Source organism: Lepidochelys olivacea, assembly GCF_965140295.1.
Source record: "Lepidochelys olivacea isolate rLepOli2 genome assembly, chromosome: 6".
Classification (NCBI taxonomy): Eukaryota; Metazoa; Chordata; order Testudines; family Cheloniidae; genus Lepidochelys; species Lepidochelys olivacea.
Window position 1 is genome coordinate 5,238,340 of NC_140416.1, and position 16,429 is coordinate 5,254,768.

Consider the following 16,429-nt stretch of genomic DNA (forward strand, 5'->3'; position numbering starts at 1 on the left):
GTGACGCGTCTTCCCGGAGAGCCAGGGAGCCCGGCTCCGGCCCCTGCGCGCTGACCATGTATGGCAACGGGGCATCGCTCGGCGCGCGGGGCTGGGAGCCCGGACTCCTGGGTTCCAGCCCCGAGGGAGGGGCCAGGGGCCAGCGGGTCAGGACAGGGACGGGGGAGCTCGGACTCCTGGGTTCCATCCCCCAAGGGAGGGGAGTGGAGACGAGTGGGTGATGGCTGTATGGGGAGCCCGGACTCCTGGGTTCTATCCCTCAAGGGAGGGGAGTGGAGACGAGTGGGTGGTGGCTGGATGGGGAGCCCGGACTCCTGGGTTCCATCCCCCAAGGGAGGGGAGTGGAGACGAGTGGGTGATGGCTATATGGGGAGCCCGGACTCCTGGGTTCCATCCCCTAAGGGAGGGGAGTGGGGACGAGTGGGTGGTGGCTGGATGGGGAGCCCGGACTCCTGGGTTCCATCCCCCAAGGGAGGGGAGTGGGGACGAGTGGGTGGTGGCTGGATGGGGAGCCCGGACTCCTGGGTTCCATCCCTCAAGGGAGGGGAGTGGGGACGAGTGGGTGGTGGCTGGATGGGGAGCCCGGACTCCTGGGTTCCACCCCCCAAGGAAGGGGAGTGGGGATTAGCGGGCTGGGGCAGGGGCGGGGAGCCCGGACTCCTGGGTTCCATCCCCATGGGTTGGGGAGCTGGGACCAGCAACTGGTGGGGCTGGGAGCCTGGACCCCTCTTCTCTTTCCCTCCCTCCCCCCCCCCCCCCAGCCACCCAAGCTAGGCATGAACAGGCTAAGCCATTGCCTAGGGTCCCCTCTTCCTTTGGGGGGGGGCAAAACTACTCCTGCTGAGGGCCCCCAGTGGGCCAGCGCTGCCCTGGGAGGGGAGTGCAGCTTGTGGGTTAGAGCAGGGGCTGGGAGCCCGGACTCCTGGGTTCTCTCTTGTGCCATTCCCCTCTTGCTGCTGACGCTAAGGGAAGTGGGGAGGCCGCAGGGCCAGGGGGGGCTCCGGCTCGGGCTTTTCTGGCTGGGACGTTGGGAAAAAACTGTCACCAAATGAGAGAATTGGCTGACTGTTCACAGGATGTGGGGAGAGGAGCCGGGGTCGGAGCCAAGAAAGGGAGAAGAGAGGTCCCCCAGCCAGGAGAGCCAGAGGGGGGAGCGAAGGGCAGATCCCAGGAGCGAGGGAGGTGGGTGAGGGAGCCAGGAGGGACCCCTGGCAGTGATAGTGGGGGCAGGGCAGGCTGGGGGAGGGCTCCCAGGGGCAGGGGATGGAGGAAAGGCTGGGGGGGCTCCCAGTGGTAGAGGAGAGACTGGGGGGGGAGAAGAGGAGAAGCTGGGGGTGAGGAAGAGAGGCTGGGGGGGCTCCCAGTGGCAGGGGATGGAGGGCAGGCTGAGGGGGCTCCCAGTGGAAGAGGACAGGCTGGGGGGGGGGAGAAAGAGGCTGGGACAGCTCCCAGTGGCAGGGGACAGAGGAGAGGCTGGGGGGGGCTCCCAGTGGCAGGGGACAGAGGAGAGGCTGGGGGGGGGGGAATGACACATCCCAGGCCCCACACTCAGGAAGCAGCCCTCCCTTCCCCCCCAGCCCATCTGGAAGCAGTTGAGCAGCAGGCCTTTCCTGTGACACAGGGAGGGGAGGGGGGGGGCAGCTGGAAGAGCAGCCAGCGCCAAGCAGGGAGTCCACAGCCTGGTTCCCCCCCACCCCTGATCCACCACCCCCATCCTTGTCCCCAGCCCGCTCGGAAAGGTGCTGCCCCAGCCCCTTCCAGGCTCAGGCACCCCGCCCCCCGGCTGGGGGCAGATCCCACACTGCCACTGTCCCCGCCACACCCCAGCCAGGTGCAGAGATGGGAGATTAGCCTCAGCTGGGGAGGACGGGGACAGACAGTAGCAGGGGCAAAGAGCCAGGACTCCTGGGTTCTCTCCCCAGCTCTGGGGGTCCAGGATCAGGTCTAGCAGGCTGGGGAGTAGGAGCCAGGACTCCTGGGTTCTCTCCCCCATTCGAGGGGGGTGGAGGGGAGATGATGATGCTGGGAGCCAGGACTCCTGGGTTCTCTCCCCCATTCGAGGGGGGGGGGGAGATGATGATGCTGGGAGCCTGGGTTCTCTCCCCAGTTCGGGGGTGGGGGGGACGCAGCAGAATGAAGGGAGACAGACACATGTGCGTAGCGAAGCCCACCCTGTATTTCTCCACGTACAGTAGCTTATTCAATACACTCCCGTTGTACACACCCACCCCCTCGCCAGCACAGAGCAGCAACCCCGGCTGCCCCTCACCATTCCCTGCAGCATCCCCCGGGCCTACCCTACCTGGAACATAGGAAACAAGGGGGGGGGCAGATCTCTGTGCACACAAAGCCCACACACTGCCCTGCGCCAGCCTCCAGTCAAGCCCCCCCCCCGCTGCTCGCTGTGGCCTCAAGTGGGGAATTGGGGTGCCCTGTGCTGCAAAAGTAGGGACCCCCCCCCCAAATACACCACAATCCCTTCCTCAGGGAAGGTTGCAGGCAGGCTCCCACCCTGTGCCATAGACCGAGGGAAGGGATCCCAAATTTTCCTGGGGGTCAGCGGCTCATCCCCACTGCCCTGATACCTCTTGCTGCATGGGTCCCCTATACCCATTCCTCACCTTGCCATTACCCCATTTCTCCCCCTCAGTTCCCCCCCACTATCAACCTCCCCACAGCTTCCTGACCCCCCAACCTCCTCTGTTCCCCAAGCCCCTCCCCCCGAGGGGTACAGAGAGTGCCCTAAGCCCAGCCCCTCCCCCCCACCCAGAGGGGCATGGGCGGTGCTCTCAGCCAGCCCCCTCGCCTAGGTCCCATCAGTGCCCATTCCCCATGGCGTCTCCATGGCAACCTCCAGCAGCTCCTGGGCCAGGCCCTGGGGGTCTCCGGTGACTCGGAGGATCCGCCCCAGGGCGGCCGCCCTGCCGGCGGGCTCCTCCGCCGCCCCCAGCAGGACGTAGCGGACACAGCGGCGCAGCAGCTGACCGCGGCCCAGCCGCTCCGCAAGCCGGTACAGCTGGTCCGGGCCAGCGCCAGGGCGCAGGTGCTCCCGGCACAACGCGTCCTCCACCAGCTCCTGCAGCTCGGGCAGCAGGAACTGCTCGGCCACCGCCAGCGTCTGCTCGGCCAGCTCCCCCTCGCCGGGCGGGAACAGGCCCCCGAGGGCCGGGCACGGCTCGCCCCGGCAGCCATGCAGGAAGTGGGTCAGCACCAGGAAGGGGGCGGGTGCCGCCCCGCGGATGGGCACCAGGGCCTGGCGGGCCTCAGCAAACCCGCCCGCCAGCATGGCCCGCAGGACGTCGGAGCCGGCGCACGCGGCCGGGCGCGAGGCCGGCACCAGGGCGCCCGAGTCCAGCCGGAACTGCAGGTCCGCCCCGCCCGCCCTCACCAGCCGCTCGTAGGGGCACGGCGGGGAGGCTGCCAGCCGGGAGCGCTTGGGGGCGGGCGGGGCGGGGAGGGGGGCGGCAGCCCCCAGCAGCAGGGAGAGCGAGTCCACGGCATAGAAGGTGAAGGGCGGGTCGGCGCCACTTGTCAATGCAGCCAGCAGGAGGCGCAGGCCCGAGTGCTCCAGGAGCAGCCTCCGGCAGAGGGACTTCTTCCTGCGGGGCGGGGGGGGGGGTATAGATCAGTCCCCGGATCGGCCCCCAGCCTCCCCCTCCCCCCCCCACCAGATGGCCCCAGGATCTCCCTGGATCAGCCCCACAACCTCCCCCGCAGCCTCCATTCCCACCACCTCCCCCGGAACGGCCTCCTTCCACCAGCTGGGCCCAGGCCCCTCAATGACCAGCCCCCTGCCCACCCATGCACCCCCCCCCCCGGTGCCACCCACCTGCAGATGAGGGGCAGGGCCACGGCACAGGCCACTTGGTCGGCCTCGGCACCTGAGAGCAGCATGTGGGTGAGGACGCCCGCCCCGAAGGCCGACTCAGCCTGAACGCACAGATTGCACAGCAGGGTCTCGCCTGGGGAGGGGAGCAGCATGTCAGAGCCCCTCCCCCAACACCCCACGGCGCAGATCTCCCATCCCCCTGCCCTGCCCCTGCAGCATGAGCCCCCCGCCAACGCCCCACGGCACCACAGCTCCAGTGACACAGCATCCCTCCAAACCCCCCCACCCCGCCCCAGCAGGGTGCCCAGCCCCCACCGCGCAGAATTCCCTGCCCAGCCCCGCGCCCTGCCACACAGCTCCCCCTAGTACCACGCCGGGGCACTGTGAACCTGACAGCGGAAGTAGGAGGCTCACCCTGAGCTGGGGAGCAGGAGACCCCCATTAACCTAGAGCAAACCCCAGTTCCCTCAGTGGGGGGCTACCGGAGAGAGGACTCAAGTTCTTCGTGGACAGAGTGCTCTCACACTGGGATGCTGGGAGCCCCATAATGCAGCAAGGTGACCCCCATTGCCCAGGACTGGGGCGCTCACCTACCCCTGGGGCACAGCGGGGGATCCCCATACCCTGGGACCGGGGCTCAGCAGGGGAGAGGACTCACCCAACTCCTTGAACCTCCTGCCAGCCTGGTGCCTACAGCCTGGGCTTCTGGGGGTCTCATGTCCCACAGTGGCAGCCTCCTCTGGGGGAACGCCCAGCACCAGCCAGGCCCGCAACATGGAGGGGGCGTAGCAGCGCACAAAGGCCTCCAGGCAGATGGGGTTGCATGTGAGCCGATGCAGCAGCCGCAGGCAGCGGGGTAACGGGACGGGGGCTCCGGTGACATAGGTCAGCAGCCCCCGCAGCACCGGGCCCGTCACCAGGCTGCGGCTGGGGTCCTCAGCCTGGGAGAACCGGGACAGCAGCAGCAGGGCAGGTGCCTCGGGGGCCGATAGCTCCTCCTCCCCACCCCACAGCAAGAACTGTGGGGCCAGGGCCTCGCCTGGGGGATGGAAGAGAGCCGGCGTGGAAGGGGCCACGTCTGGATGGGGACGTGATTTGCCACGGCGCCGCGAGGAGAAAGCAGCGGGCTGGGGCTCCAGGAAGTCATCGGCAAGGAGGCGCTGCTCAGTCCCGGTAGGAATCGGAGAAATCAGACGTATATCCTTGGGAATTGGGCTCGGTGCTGGATCGGACCGGCTGGCCCCAGCGGGAATTGGTGATGCCGGACGCAGACGCTCGGGAACAGGGCTTGGTGCCCGATCGGACCGGCTGGCCACGGTGGGAATTGGCGACGCCGGACGCAGGCGCTCGGGAACAGGGCTTGGTACCCGATCGGACCGGCTGGCCCCGGTGGGAATTGGCGACATCAGCGCTGGACCTGGCTCGTCTGATGGTGCCGTGACGTGCCAGCCAGGCCCGGCTGACATCAGGGTGCCTGGACACAACTCTTTGGTGGCTGCTGCAGCTGGAAACCATGCTGGATTTTGCAAGTCAGTCCGAGCGCAGTTTGGCGAGAGCTCCTCATTCGGGGTCGCCGACCGTGGCAACTGAGCCTGCAGGTTCTGGGCGGTGCCGGCAGCATCCGGGGCAATCTGTGCCAGATTCTCTCTTTTGGTCCCAGGGGACTTTGGTGTAGCCAGCAGCACCATGGGGGCTGCGCTGTGCTCCCCTGTCCTGGCTGGATTAGGCAATGCTGTATGGTGCCTGGCAGCTAAATCCGGTGCCGCAGCTGGCAGTAACTCTGCTGGATGGTGCCTGGCAGCTCCGGCTGTAGCCGAACGTGCCAGGACCGGTGCCTCAGCACCTGGCGTCTCTGCCACATGGCTCCCATCAGCCACAGTTGAGTCCAGCTCTGCCCCGGGTGCCAAGCACTGCACCCTGGCAGCCGGCTCCAGCGACGGAGGAGCTAAGCAGGTGGGCGAGCCCAGCCCCACAGGCAGCCGGCCAGGCCCCGGCGTGTCATCCTGCAGCTCGAGGGTGGGGCTGAAGGAGCCGTCAGGGGACCACTGTGGGGAGAGGTCGCCGGGACTGGCAATGTAACCCTCAGAGAGCAGCCAGGACCTGTGGCAAGAGGGAAGGAGTGAGAGCTGGGGTGGGGGTCAAGGAAGCCCCAAGTGCAGAGAGGAAGGGGGAACCAAGGGAGCCCAGAGCAAGCGAGCAGGAAGACGAGCTAGTGAGTCAGGAGCACTGGAGCAAGCAGGGGGTGGGGAAACCAGGAGGGCCGGGGGGGGGGGGGAGCACTAGGGAGTGGGGAGGAGAACCCCTCAAGCGAGCCTCAAGCACACCAGGAGAGACGCTCACCTGAGTCTCTGGAAGCTGGGTGACTCCCCTTCCGGTGCCCCGCTCTCCCGTCGCCCCTCGGGGGGGAAGTCAAAGGAGGCAGCGTCCCGCTCGTCCTCGCTTTCTCCCTCCTCCTCGTCCTCCTCCTCGCAGCGCGCAGCCCACTGGCCCTGGGCCACCAGCCGCCCCACCAGCAGGGCCACCAGCCCGCCGGCCTGCAGAACCTCCAGCGCCTCCTGGTCGTAGAAGAAGGCCACGAAGGCCACGACCACCCGGGCGTGGGAGCCTCGCTGGCGCCCATCCTGCAGCAGCGCCAGCAGCAGCTCCAGCCCGCCGGCCTCCCGTACCCGGCTGCGGTTCATGGCCTCCCGGCACAGCAGGCAGAGCGCCCTGACCAGGGGCTGCAGGACGGCGCCGGCGGCTCCCGCCCCTCGCCGGCGCCGGATCTCCCCCACCAGCACCGCCACGCCTCCAGCGTTGCCCACGGCCGGCCGCAGCATCCCTTGCAGGCAGAGATTGGACAGCGCCGAGACGGCCGCCTCCCGCACTGCCCGCTTGCTGTGGCCGGCTAATGCCACCAGGGGGGCCACCCCGCCCCCCAGGCTCAGCTGCTCGGCGCAGTCCCGGCTGCAGCCCTTGGTGAGCTCTAGCAGGGCCCGGGCAGCTGCGGCAGCCAGGGCGGGGTCGTCGGGGCTGGCAGCCAGGCGCTCGGCGATGGCCCGCACTGCGCCCTGCTGGGCCAGCGCCAGGCGGTACGCTGGGGTGGCGGCCAGGTTGCGCAGGGCCCGAATGATGCTCTGTAGGCACTCGCTGTCCTGGGAGCTGGCAAGGACTTGAACCAGGGGTGGCACCGCGCCTGGGAGGGGGCGGAGAGAGAAAGGGGGTTAGTGAGCCCCAGATCCAGAGAATGAACCCCAATTACCCCCTCCCAGGTCAGCAGGGGACTCCTCAGTATGCAGGTGAACCCCAACATGGCTCCTCTCTGGTACGGGGTGAACGCCAATATTACCCCCACAAGGGATCAGAGAGTGTGCTCCCCAATATAAGCGTGAACCCCATTATCCCCCAGGTCAGCAGGGCGCTCCCGGTATGGGGGTGAGCCCCCCTATTACTCCCATGCAAGCAAGCAGAGAGGGGCTCCCTGTATGGAACAATTCCCATTACCCCAGCCCAGGTCAGCAGGGGATGCTCAGTACGGGGTGAGCCTCAGTACTACACTTCAGCTAGCAGGATCCGAGGGGCTCCCCAATATGGGGCAAGAATCCCAGTTCCTAGTCTTCCCCCATCCTCCATTCGCAGGTTGGCAAGGGGGGGTGCATGACCCCACTCACCAGCATCATGGATAGCCTGCAGGTTCTCTACGTCAATGGCCAGGTTGCCCAGGGCCCGTGCTGTCCGGTTGTGGATACTTTCGACTCCAAGCGATTTCAGGATCATCACTGGGGGGAGAGAGAGAGAAAGAAATCATCTATGAACCATGGTGAGTGCATTATCCCTCGCACAGAGCTGAGATGCAGCCATCTCTGGGGGGGTCAAAGGGGCTGTTTATTCAGGGATTTCTCGTCCAGCGCTGAGGTGCAGCCACCTCCGGGGTGGGGCACGGGGGCTGTTTATACAGCGATCCCTTGTCCAGTGCGGAGATGTAGCCGCCTCTGAGGTGGACATGAGACCCAAGGAGAGATGGAGGGGGCACAGGCCTGTACCACCAGTGGGGACCCCAAATTGTACCATGCATGCACGGGGCGAACGCCAAGCCACGCCGTACCCAGGGAAAAGAGAAATCAAGGCACAGCACTATTGCGGCACCAATGGGGGAGCCCAAGTTCCACAATGTGAGAGCACAGGGGCCCCAGATGCAACCTCCCAGGGCGGGCAGGCAGGCGCAGGGCAACCCTGGACCGTGAGAATCCAGAAACATGCCACTTCGGCTGCGGGGCGCCCTGGACAGTACCATTTCAGCTTGGTGGGATTTAAGCTGCACCTCCAGGCTAACAGGTGCAAGGAGACCGCAGACTGTACCAATTTGGCCTGGCCATTGCAGGGTAACCCCAGATCATACCACTACATCTCAAGGGGACCACAGACAGTACCATTTTGGCTCGGGGGGGGGGGGACCCAGAGCAGGGTAACCCCAGACTGTGCCACCCTGGCTCGGGGAGGGGGGAGTACGCAGGCTCCACCCCCAGGCCTGGCAGGAATAGGGTAACCCTGGACTGTACCACTCTGGCTCGGGGGGGGGGGGGAACGACACCCAGGCTGCACCCCCAGGCCTGGCAGGTGGCCCCGGACCGTACCATTTCGCGTCGGGGATTCCCCGCCGCGTCACTCACCCAGCGAGGGGATCCCCCCCAGCTCCCGCACCTGGGCCCGGCTCCCCCCCTCGGTGCAGCAGTTGCCCAGGATGCTGAGGGCCAGGTCGAGGGTGCGGCGGGGCCGGAGGGCCCCAGCCAGGAGCCCCAGCAGGGGCCCCAGCCCCCCGCGGGCCCGGAACCGCTCGATCCCGCCGGGCTGCTTGATGTGCCGGGTCCGCAGGGCCAACAGGGCCCGGCCCAGCCCGGGCTCGGCCCCGCCCCGCAGCTGGGCCAGGCAGTAGCCCAGCGACTCGGCGGGGCAGCTCCCCCCGGCTGCGGCGGCCATCGCGGGACTGGCCCAAGGGCAAGAGCAACGGGGGAAGGGGGGGCCCTTGAAAGGGGTCCGGCCCCGGGGGTTTGTGGGAGTTGTAGTTCGGGCCCGGACAGGGTCCGCGCTAAAGGCGGCCGGTGGAACTACACCTCCCATGAGACGCGGGGAGAGCGCGATGCATTGTGGGGGCTGTAGTTCTCCCTACCGGAGCTGACGGGGAAAGGACTACAGCTCCCAGAAGGCGTAGCGCGGGGGGCTCTGCTCGGGCGGGGAGCAATGCCTGCCGGGGGCTGCGGTTCTCACCTCCGCTGGGGGCGTGGCTGCGGGGGCTGTCACACTGCCCGGGGGTCTGCCACCTCCCTGGCGCTGACGAGCGGGGAGGGGTCTACACGGAGGGGGAGGAGCCACAGAGAACCAGTGGGCGGGGTCAGACTGTTGGACAGCTGCTGTCACCCACCCTAGCGCCCACTCCCGGGTCCTGTCCCCGGCTCTGGCAGGGGAGTGGGTTCGAGGGGGCGCGGGAGCCAGGACTCGGGTTCTGTCATTGGCTGCCTCACTGACTCCCTTCCCCAGCTGGTGCCTCACTTTCCCCACATGCCAGGCCAGGAGAACATGTCCGACTGCAGTGGGGCGCAAACTTACCATAGGCAGGGCTGAAAGCCCAGCCAGGCATCAGCACACACGCACTGGGTGGGGGGCCCACAGGTTGGCAGGGGGCAGCTGCACCCTAGGCTCCTGTTTGGTACCAGTTCACCTAGCGTTGCATCAGGGAGTTCGGAGGAACTGCAGAGAAGATGGGAACCCACCGCCCCAGGGTCTGATCATAGATTCATAGGGTTAGAAGGGACTGCAGGAGTCATCTGGCCTAACCCCCTGCAGGTGCCCAATAGACCCCACTCCCCTGCCAGAACTGGGATAGAACCCAGGAGTCCTGGCTCCCATGCCCCCTCCAAAACAATAGACTCCATCCCTACCATCTCTTCTCCGCGCTTTAGCTGTGCAGAGCACTAACCCCTCAGGGGCGCTGGGCCTCTGGAGAGAGACAGAGGTTATAAGCAAGGATGACATGACCTCTGTCTGCACAACCCCCAGGCCTGAGGGGAGATCAGTTGTTGGGGTGAAGCACAGCAGAGTTTACACTGTCAGCAGCTGCCTGTTTACAGGCTCCCAGCGAGGAGAGGAAGACACTTCCCTCTGGGTACAACACAGACCAGTTTCCACAAGCTGGCCCAGTTATCCAGACTGGTTCCCAGTCACACTTGTAGATGCTACCGACAAAGAGAGAGTCCTCTGTCCCCTGTCCCCACATGCCTTTGTGATCTGAGCCCCCTAACCGGTCCTGAGTCCAGACCCCCCTTGTTTAACTCATTGGACCCCACTCCCCTCCCAGAGCTCTGAGGAGAACCCAGGAGTTCTGACTCCCAGCCCTCCCCCATCCCACTCACTACACTAACCCACTAGACCCTGCCCCCCATTAATGACTGTCATGGTCAGTACAGGTCACAGTGGGGAAGCAGCCAACCTCATGAATTTAAAACCCTTGTATGGGCCGTGGTATGTCACCAAAATTATCTGGCCTCATCCTCCTGCCCTGTTTTCAGAGAGTCCCAGCGACTCCACATCTCCAGGCTAGAGAACCAGTCGGGGCAGGGGTGGGGGATCAACGCCAACTTTGACCCTTCTTGCACCCCATCCTGGGACCAGGACACCTGGTTCTCCCCCCAGCTCTGGGAGGGGAGTGGGGTCTAGTAGGTGAGATGGGAGGTTGTGAGCGAGGACTCCGGGTTCTAGCCCCAGTTGAGGGGTTCAAGGAAGTCTTCCGGCTCCTGGAGACCTGTGGGTGTTCCCCACATGTTGAGCAGGGTGTATGAAAGACACCAGCCTGACACTGTTGTGAGTCAGTCTCAGCCTTTTAAATGGGAAATGAGAACCTGTAAACCCAGGAAGCACGCTTGCTCCATCCGCCCAGCTTGAGTTTCATCAGATGGGGAAACAGATCTGGGTATCATGGGGTTACAGAAGATAACATCAGCATCTTCGCCTTGTACACCCGCCAGCTGCCGAATGCCCTCAGGGGGCTATGAACACACCTGGTAGTTCAGGAGAGGCGGCTGGCCCAATGCCCCAGAGCGGCATTAGGGGGTGCTGTGCCGGGAGTGGAGTGGGAGGGGCTCAATAGAGGGCGCTCTCTATCCTCTGAGTGCCAATAACTGAGGGTGGCAAAAATCTAGTCTAATAATTTAGACGTGGGGACTGAGAGCCAGGACACCTGGGTTCTGCCCTCAGCTCTGAGAGGGGAGTGCGATCTAGTGGGTTAGATCAGGGGGAGCAGGAAACAAGGACTCCTGGGTTCCATCCCCAGCTCTCGGCGGGCAATAAGGGGCAGTGGTTCAGGGACATCTGCTCACCCCAGGGTGGGTGTGAGGTACCCTTCCAGCAGCGGGGGACGTGCTGTGCCCCATGCCAGGCTGCCCTGTGTCACTTCCTTCTTGCGCCATCTCTCCTGCACATCCCTTCCAAGAAGAGCGAGAGCCGACGTGGGCATCTGAGACCAGCTCTCCCCCTACAGAGGGTGCCCACGGCCTCCCAGGTTGGCGCCCCTTTCTCCTCTTTCTCATCGTCCCCCTCTTTCCTTCCCACTCCCTGGTTTTCTCTCTCCCTCCCTTCCCAACCTCTCTCTGTCACTGCCCCACCCCGTGGATGTAACTCATCCCTTCCCTGTAATTCCACCCCCCGGCTGCACTGGGCTGGACTGGGCGGTGACCCCATGTATATAAGGAGCTGCAAGGAGCCCTTCACCCCTGCAGTGTGACCTTCCCCCACCAGGCACAGAGCAGGTGAGAGCTGCTTGCTGCTGAGCATCTCTAGGGGCCTGACTCCTCTAGGGGCGCCAGCTCCAGGGGTGGGAAATGAGGCATGGGGCCCGTCCCCTCTAGGGCGCAGGCTCCAATCTGGCCCCAGAGTGGGGCACTGGCTGGACCAGGGCAGGGGAGTTGAATCCAGACTCTCCAATCCTTTCTCCAGGTTGCTGTCAGCAGGTGACATCGGAGACATGAATCCTGCCTGGGTCCAGCACCTCATTGTCCTGGGGACGCTGCTGGGCACCGGCTTCACCAGTGCCGATACAACAGGTAAAGCTGCTCCCCAGCCCGCCCCGCCCCTGCTCTACAGTGACCCTACCTGCTGGGGCCAAGCCCAGGGGAGAGGGGGCAGCAGGATGTGGTTATTTATTGGCCACCTCCCGGCTCTGACCCCCTCCCCCACCTCTCTCTGTCCTGCAGGTTCCTGGTGCTACGAAGACCCAAAATGTGGTAAGAGAACCCATCCATCCCCTGCGACACAGACATGCAGCCTTTGACCTCACCCAGAGTGGGATTAATTACTCTTTTCTCACTTTTTGGGTGGGTGGGGAAACTGAGGCACAGAGAAGGGGTGGGGCAGCCCCACCTCCCTGCTCTAAACCACAATCCCTCCCAGAGCCGTGTGTAAAACCCAGGAGCCTCCCCTGCTCTAACTCACTAGACAGCATTCCCTGGCCGGAGCTGCAGAGAGAACCCAGGAGTTCTGACTCCCAGCTCCCCCACTTTATCACACCAGAGCCCACTCCGCTGCCAGAGTCAGGGACAGAACCCAGGAATCCTGACTCCTGGACTAAAATTTGGGGTGAGGGATAGCTCAGTGGTTTGAGCACTGGCCTGCTAAACCCAGGGTTGTGAGTTCAATCCTTGAGGGGGCCATTTAGAGATCTGGGGCAAAAATGGGAGATTGGTCCTGCTTTGAGCAGGGGGTTGGACTAGATGACCTCCTGAGGTCCCTTCCAACCCTGATATTCTATGATTCATGCAGCCACCTCTGGGGTGGGTGACACCAGCTGATTAACATTCTGACTCCTCCCCCATTTTCTTCTGTGGCCCTTCCCCCTCCCTGTTGGCTTCTCCCCTCTTGGCAGGTCCAGAGACATGGGCGGCTCTGGGTCACTGTAACGGCACCAGGCAATCCCCGATCAACATCGTCACCCTTGATACTGTCCACAATCCCCACCTGGGGGCTGTGTCCCTCGCTGGCTATGGGGATGCCAGGAAGCTTATCTCCATGGAAAACAAGGGGACGACAGGTAGGCACAGACTGCCCCTAAACCGAGCACCCTGCACTGCCAGGCCAGGTGCCTGGGTCCCAGAGCCAGAACTAGGCATTTTAGCACCTGTGGTGAGCAAACATATCTGTGCCCCCCAGAGGCGACACATGGGGGGGCAGGCAGGGGGCCTGTCCCCCCCTCCGATTTTGCCTTCCATTTAGCACAGAAGGGGAGAGGAGCCGTGCCACCCGCCCTGCCTGGGGAGCACCTGGCTGTGCAGAGGTGGCCTGGCTCGGGGCACAGGGCAGGGAGGGCTGCCTGGCAGCCAGCCAGCACCCTGGCTCCCCACAGCTCAGAGACCCAGGGGCCCAAGCGGGCAGGTCGCTCCCACCAGCTTCTGAACCAAACAGTGGGGCACACCTGGGTGGCTGCCCGGCTCACCCTGCCCATGTTACAGCCCTGCTGGGTCCCATTCCCCACCCTGGTCCCTGCCCCGGAGTGAGTGCCCAGCACTGCCACTCCGGACACCTGGGTCCCATTCCCTGTGTTGGTCTCTCTTCCCATCCCCTACAGTGGACGTGCTTTTAGCGGATGGGCTCCGTCTCAGCGCCCAGGGGCTCCCAGCTATCTACACAGCCAAATCCTTCCACCTGCACTGGGGCCAGGGGGCAGCCCAGCCTGGCTCGGAGCATTTCATCAATTACCAAGGATTCTCCATGGAGGTGAGAGAGGCAGGGGGCGCAGCACTGGCCCCAATGCTGAGCTGGGGGATGCTGTGCGGTCTGGAGTGGGCTGTGGGGGCAGAGCGGGGGGGCGCCGGGCTGCAGGGAGCAGGCAGGGGGCTCAGCAGGGGGCGCTGTGCTGCAGGGAGCAGGTCGGGGGCTCAGCAGGGGGCGCTGTGCTGCAGGGAGCAGGCGGGGGGCTCAGCAGGGGGCGCTGTGCTGCAGGGAGCGGGCGGGGACTCAGCAGGGGGCGCTGTGCTACAGGGAGCAGGTGGGGGGCTCAGCAGGGGGCGCTGGGCTGCAGGGAGCAGGCGGGGGCTCAGCAGGGGGCGCTGTGCTGCAGGGAGCAGGCGGGGGGCTCAGCAGGGGGCGCTGGGCTGCAGGGAGCAGGTCGGGGGCCCAGCAGGGGGCGCTGGGCTGCAGGGAGCAGGCGGGGGCTCAGCAGGGGGCGCTGTGCTGCAGGGAGCAGGCGGGGGGCTCAGCAGGGGGCGCTGGGCTGCAGGGAGCAGGTGGGGGGCTCCGTAGAGGGCGCTGGGCTGCAGGGAGCACGCAGGGGCTCCATAGGGGGCACTCTCCAATTTTTCTCTCTCTCCCCCTTTAGCTCCACATTGTTCATACCAAGAACAACCTGAGCGTGGCTGACGCCCTCAAGGATCCCGAGGGAATCGCTGTGCTGGCCTTCTTCCTCCAGGTGAGGCAGTGCGGGGCGACAAGCCCGGACTCCTGGGTTCTATCCCCAGCTCTGGACAGGCAGCGGGGTCCAGTGGGGGCTGGGCAGCAGGACTCCTGGGTTCTCTGGATGGGAAATGGTATCTAATGATTCAAGGAGGGACTGGAGTCTTACCCTGAGTCACTCTATGACTCCCAGCCCTCCCCACGCCTCAGTTTCCCTATTTGCTGTACTCATGTGGTCTTGTCCCTCAGGCAACAGCCCACACACGCCCCTCCCACTCCTGGGATTCCTTCACCCAACACTTGAAGAAGGTGGCTCTGAAGGGTGAGTATCCCCTGAACTGGGGTGCGCGAGAGGTGGATTACGGCTGGCCTAGCATTGGGGCTGGGGGCAGTACAGCTCTGTGCCACCAGGGGGCGAGAGAGACTAATGGATGAGAGGAACGGGGTTGGGGCTAGGAGTCCGGGCTACTGGGTTCTGTCCCTAAAGCTGGGAGGAGAGTGGCATCTAGTGGGTTAGAGCAGGGGGGCTGGGAGCTAGGACTCCTGGGTTCTATCCCCAGCTCTGGGAGGGGCCCTCACTCTCCCTCTGCCCCTCCAGGGAAGAAAACAGATCTGGACGGCTCCTTCTCCCTGCGGGAGCTCCTGGGCTCGGTGAACCTAGCCCGCTATTACCGCTACCAGGGCTCCCTCACCACCCCCAACTGTGACGAAGTCGTGGTCTGGACTGTCTTCCCCAACCCCATCCTGGTGCCTCCTGGTGTGGTGAGTGTGGGGCTGGGGGGAAGGGAGGGAGTCAGGACTCCTGGGTTCTCTCCCCAGCTTTGGGAGGGGAGTGGGGTCTAGTGGGTTAGAGCAGAGGGGGCTGGGAGTCAGGGCTCCTGGTCTCTTTTTCCAGCTCACCTCCCCTCTGCTGTTCAAACCCCCACTCTCTCTGCTCCAAAGTGGTCCCCATCAGAACCTTCCCAGTTCTCTCCATTGATGGGGTGTCCTCCTCTGCACGCAGTAGGGCACCCCAAGTTTGCCTCCCCCCTCAATTTGACCCCCCCCCCACTAATCTGTCTCTCTCTCCCCAGGTGGCTGCGTTCCCCTCCATCCTCAGCTCCACAAACTCAGATGCTGGGCCCCGGCTACAGAACAACTACCGGCCTCTGCAGAGCCTTGGGAATCGCCACGTGCAGGCCTCGTCGGGCCTCCGAGTCGCCCCCAGCTCCTCTTCCACCCTGCGGCCTGCAACCTTGATCCCTCTGCTCATCAGTATCACAGCAATTGCCTGGCACCTATAAAGAGACAGAGCCAGACACGGGGGGTGCTGGGAGCCAGGACTCCTGGGTTCCATTCCTGGTTCAGCCACAGACTCCCTATGTGACCGTCATCAAGCACCATCCCCGCTCTGGGCCTCAGTTCCCCATAGATAAAATAGTGATAGGTTTTGCTCCACAGTCCTGGAGACAGCATTGATCACAGTCCTCTTGGAGACTGAATGGGAACACAACCTTCAGCTAATATATCTGTTAAGGAAAAGTTAGCATATGTGACTCCATTTTGGTTTGGGGCCCACCATTGTCTAAAAGCAAGCAAGTTGTTGGGGACACTGGGTCATGGCCACTAGGTAACTCGAGGGGATGGAAGACCACAAGTGTCGATGAAGCCCCCTCGCACTAGGCCCAGGTGTCCGTGTCCTTGCCCCACCCCACCCCCCGCCTGGAGGCACTCGCAGCAGTTATGCTGAGGATCTGCAACAATATGCTGCAGAGTCAGACTGCCTGAAACTAAGCAAGGCCAAACAGGGCAGATACGGAAGAACAATGCTGAATAAAGCAGCTTTATGTATGGTTTAAGAAATGATACAGAGAACAAGGGAACTAGCTGGGAACTGGATTGGCTGGCTATATGGATACTTAGGGCAGCTTGCTATTGGATAGGTATGCTGGGAAAAAGGATGTATAAAAGCCTGTGTAACTTCCTGCTCTGTGTGCAGGATTTGAGATTTTATTCTCCCTGTACCTTTTTGCAGCTACAAATAAACTTTTCTGCTTCTCCACCCCGTTGTGATTCTTGGGTGTAGCACACTGGGCAGCGAACCAACTCCAGCTGTTGTTTAGCCTCTCGGCACTGGGTGCCGGCAACAGCTTTTGGCGTCCCTGGGTGGGTGACGAGGCTGCAATTTAGCCTTGCCCGGACCCCTCC

At 64.2% G+C, this 16,429-nt stretch overlaps 2 protein-coding genes across 2 annotated transcripts; one reads left to right on the forward strand and one right to left on the reverse strand.

The window, feature by feature from the left end:
* Positions 1-2,741: 2,741 nt before the first annotated feature.
* Positions 2,742-8,817, reverse strand: ARMC5 (armadillo repeat containing 5). Its single transcript, XM_084629841.1, has 6 exons — positions 8,479-8,817; positions 7,480-7,587; positions 6,170-7,004; positions 4,488-5,929; positions 3,830-3,962; positions 2,742-3,599 (listed from the first exon to the last, which is right to left on the reverse strand). The coding sequence occupies exons 1-6, from the start codon at positions 8,783-8,785 to the stop codon at positions 2,807-2,809; spliced, it is 3,618 nt and encodes a 1,205-aa protein (XP_084485967.1). The 5' UTR covers positions 8,786-8,817; the 3' UTR covers positions 2,742-2,806.
* Positions 8,818-11,586: 2,769 nt separating this feature from the next.
* Positions 11,587-16,207, forward strand: LOC311521514 (carbonic anhydrase 4-like). The gene is made up of 9 exons (XM_084629842.1): positions 11,587-11,607; positions 11,795-11,901; positions 12,052-12,081; positions 12,720-12,884; positions 13,419-13,567; positions 14,169-14,258; positions 14,492-14,564; positions 14,841-15,004; positions 15,316-16,207. The coding sequence occupies exons 2-9, from the start codon at positions 11,823-11,825 to the stop codon at positions 15,523-15,525; spliced, it is 960 nt and encodes a 319-aa protein (XP_084485968.1). The 5' UTR covers positions 11,587-11,607; positions 11,795-11,822; the 3' UTR covers positions 15,526-16,207.
* Positions 16,208-16,429: the final 222 nt, after the last annotated feature.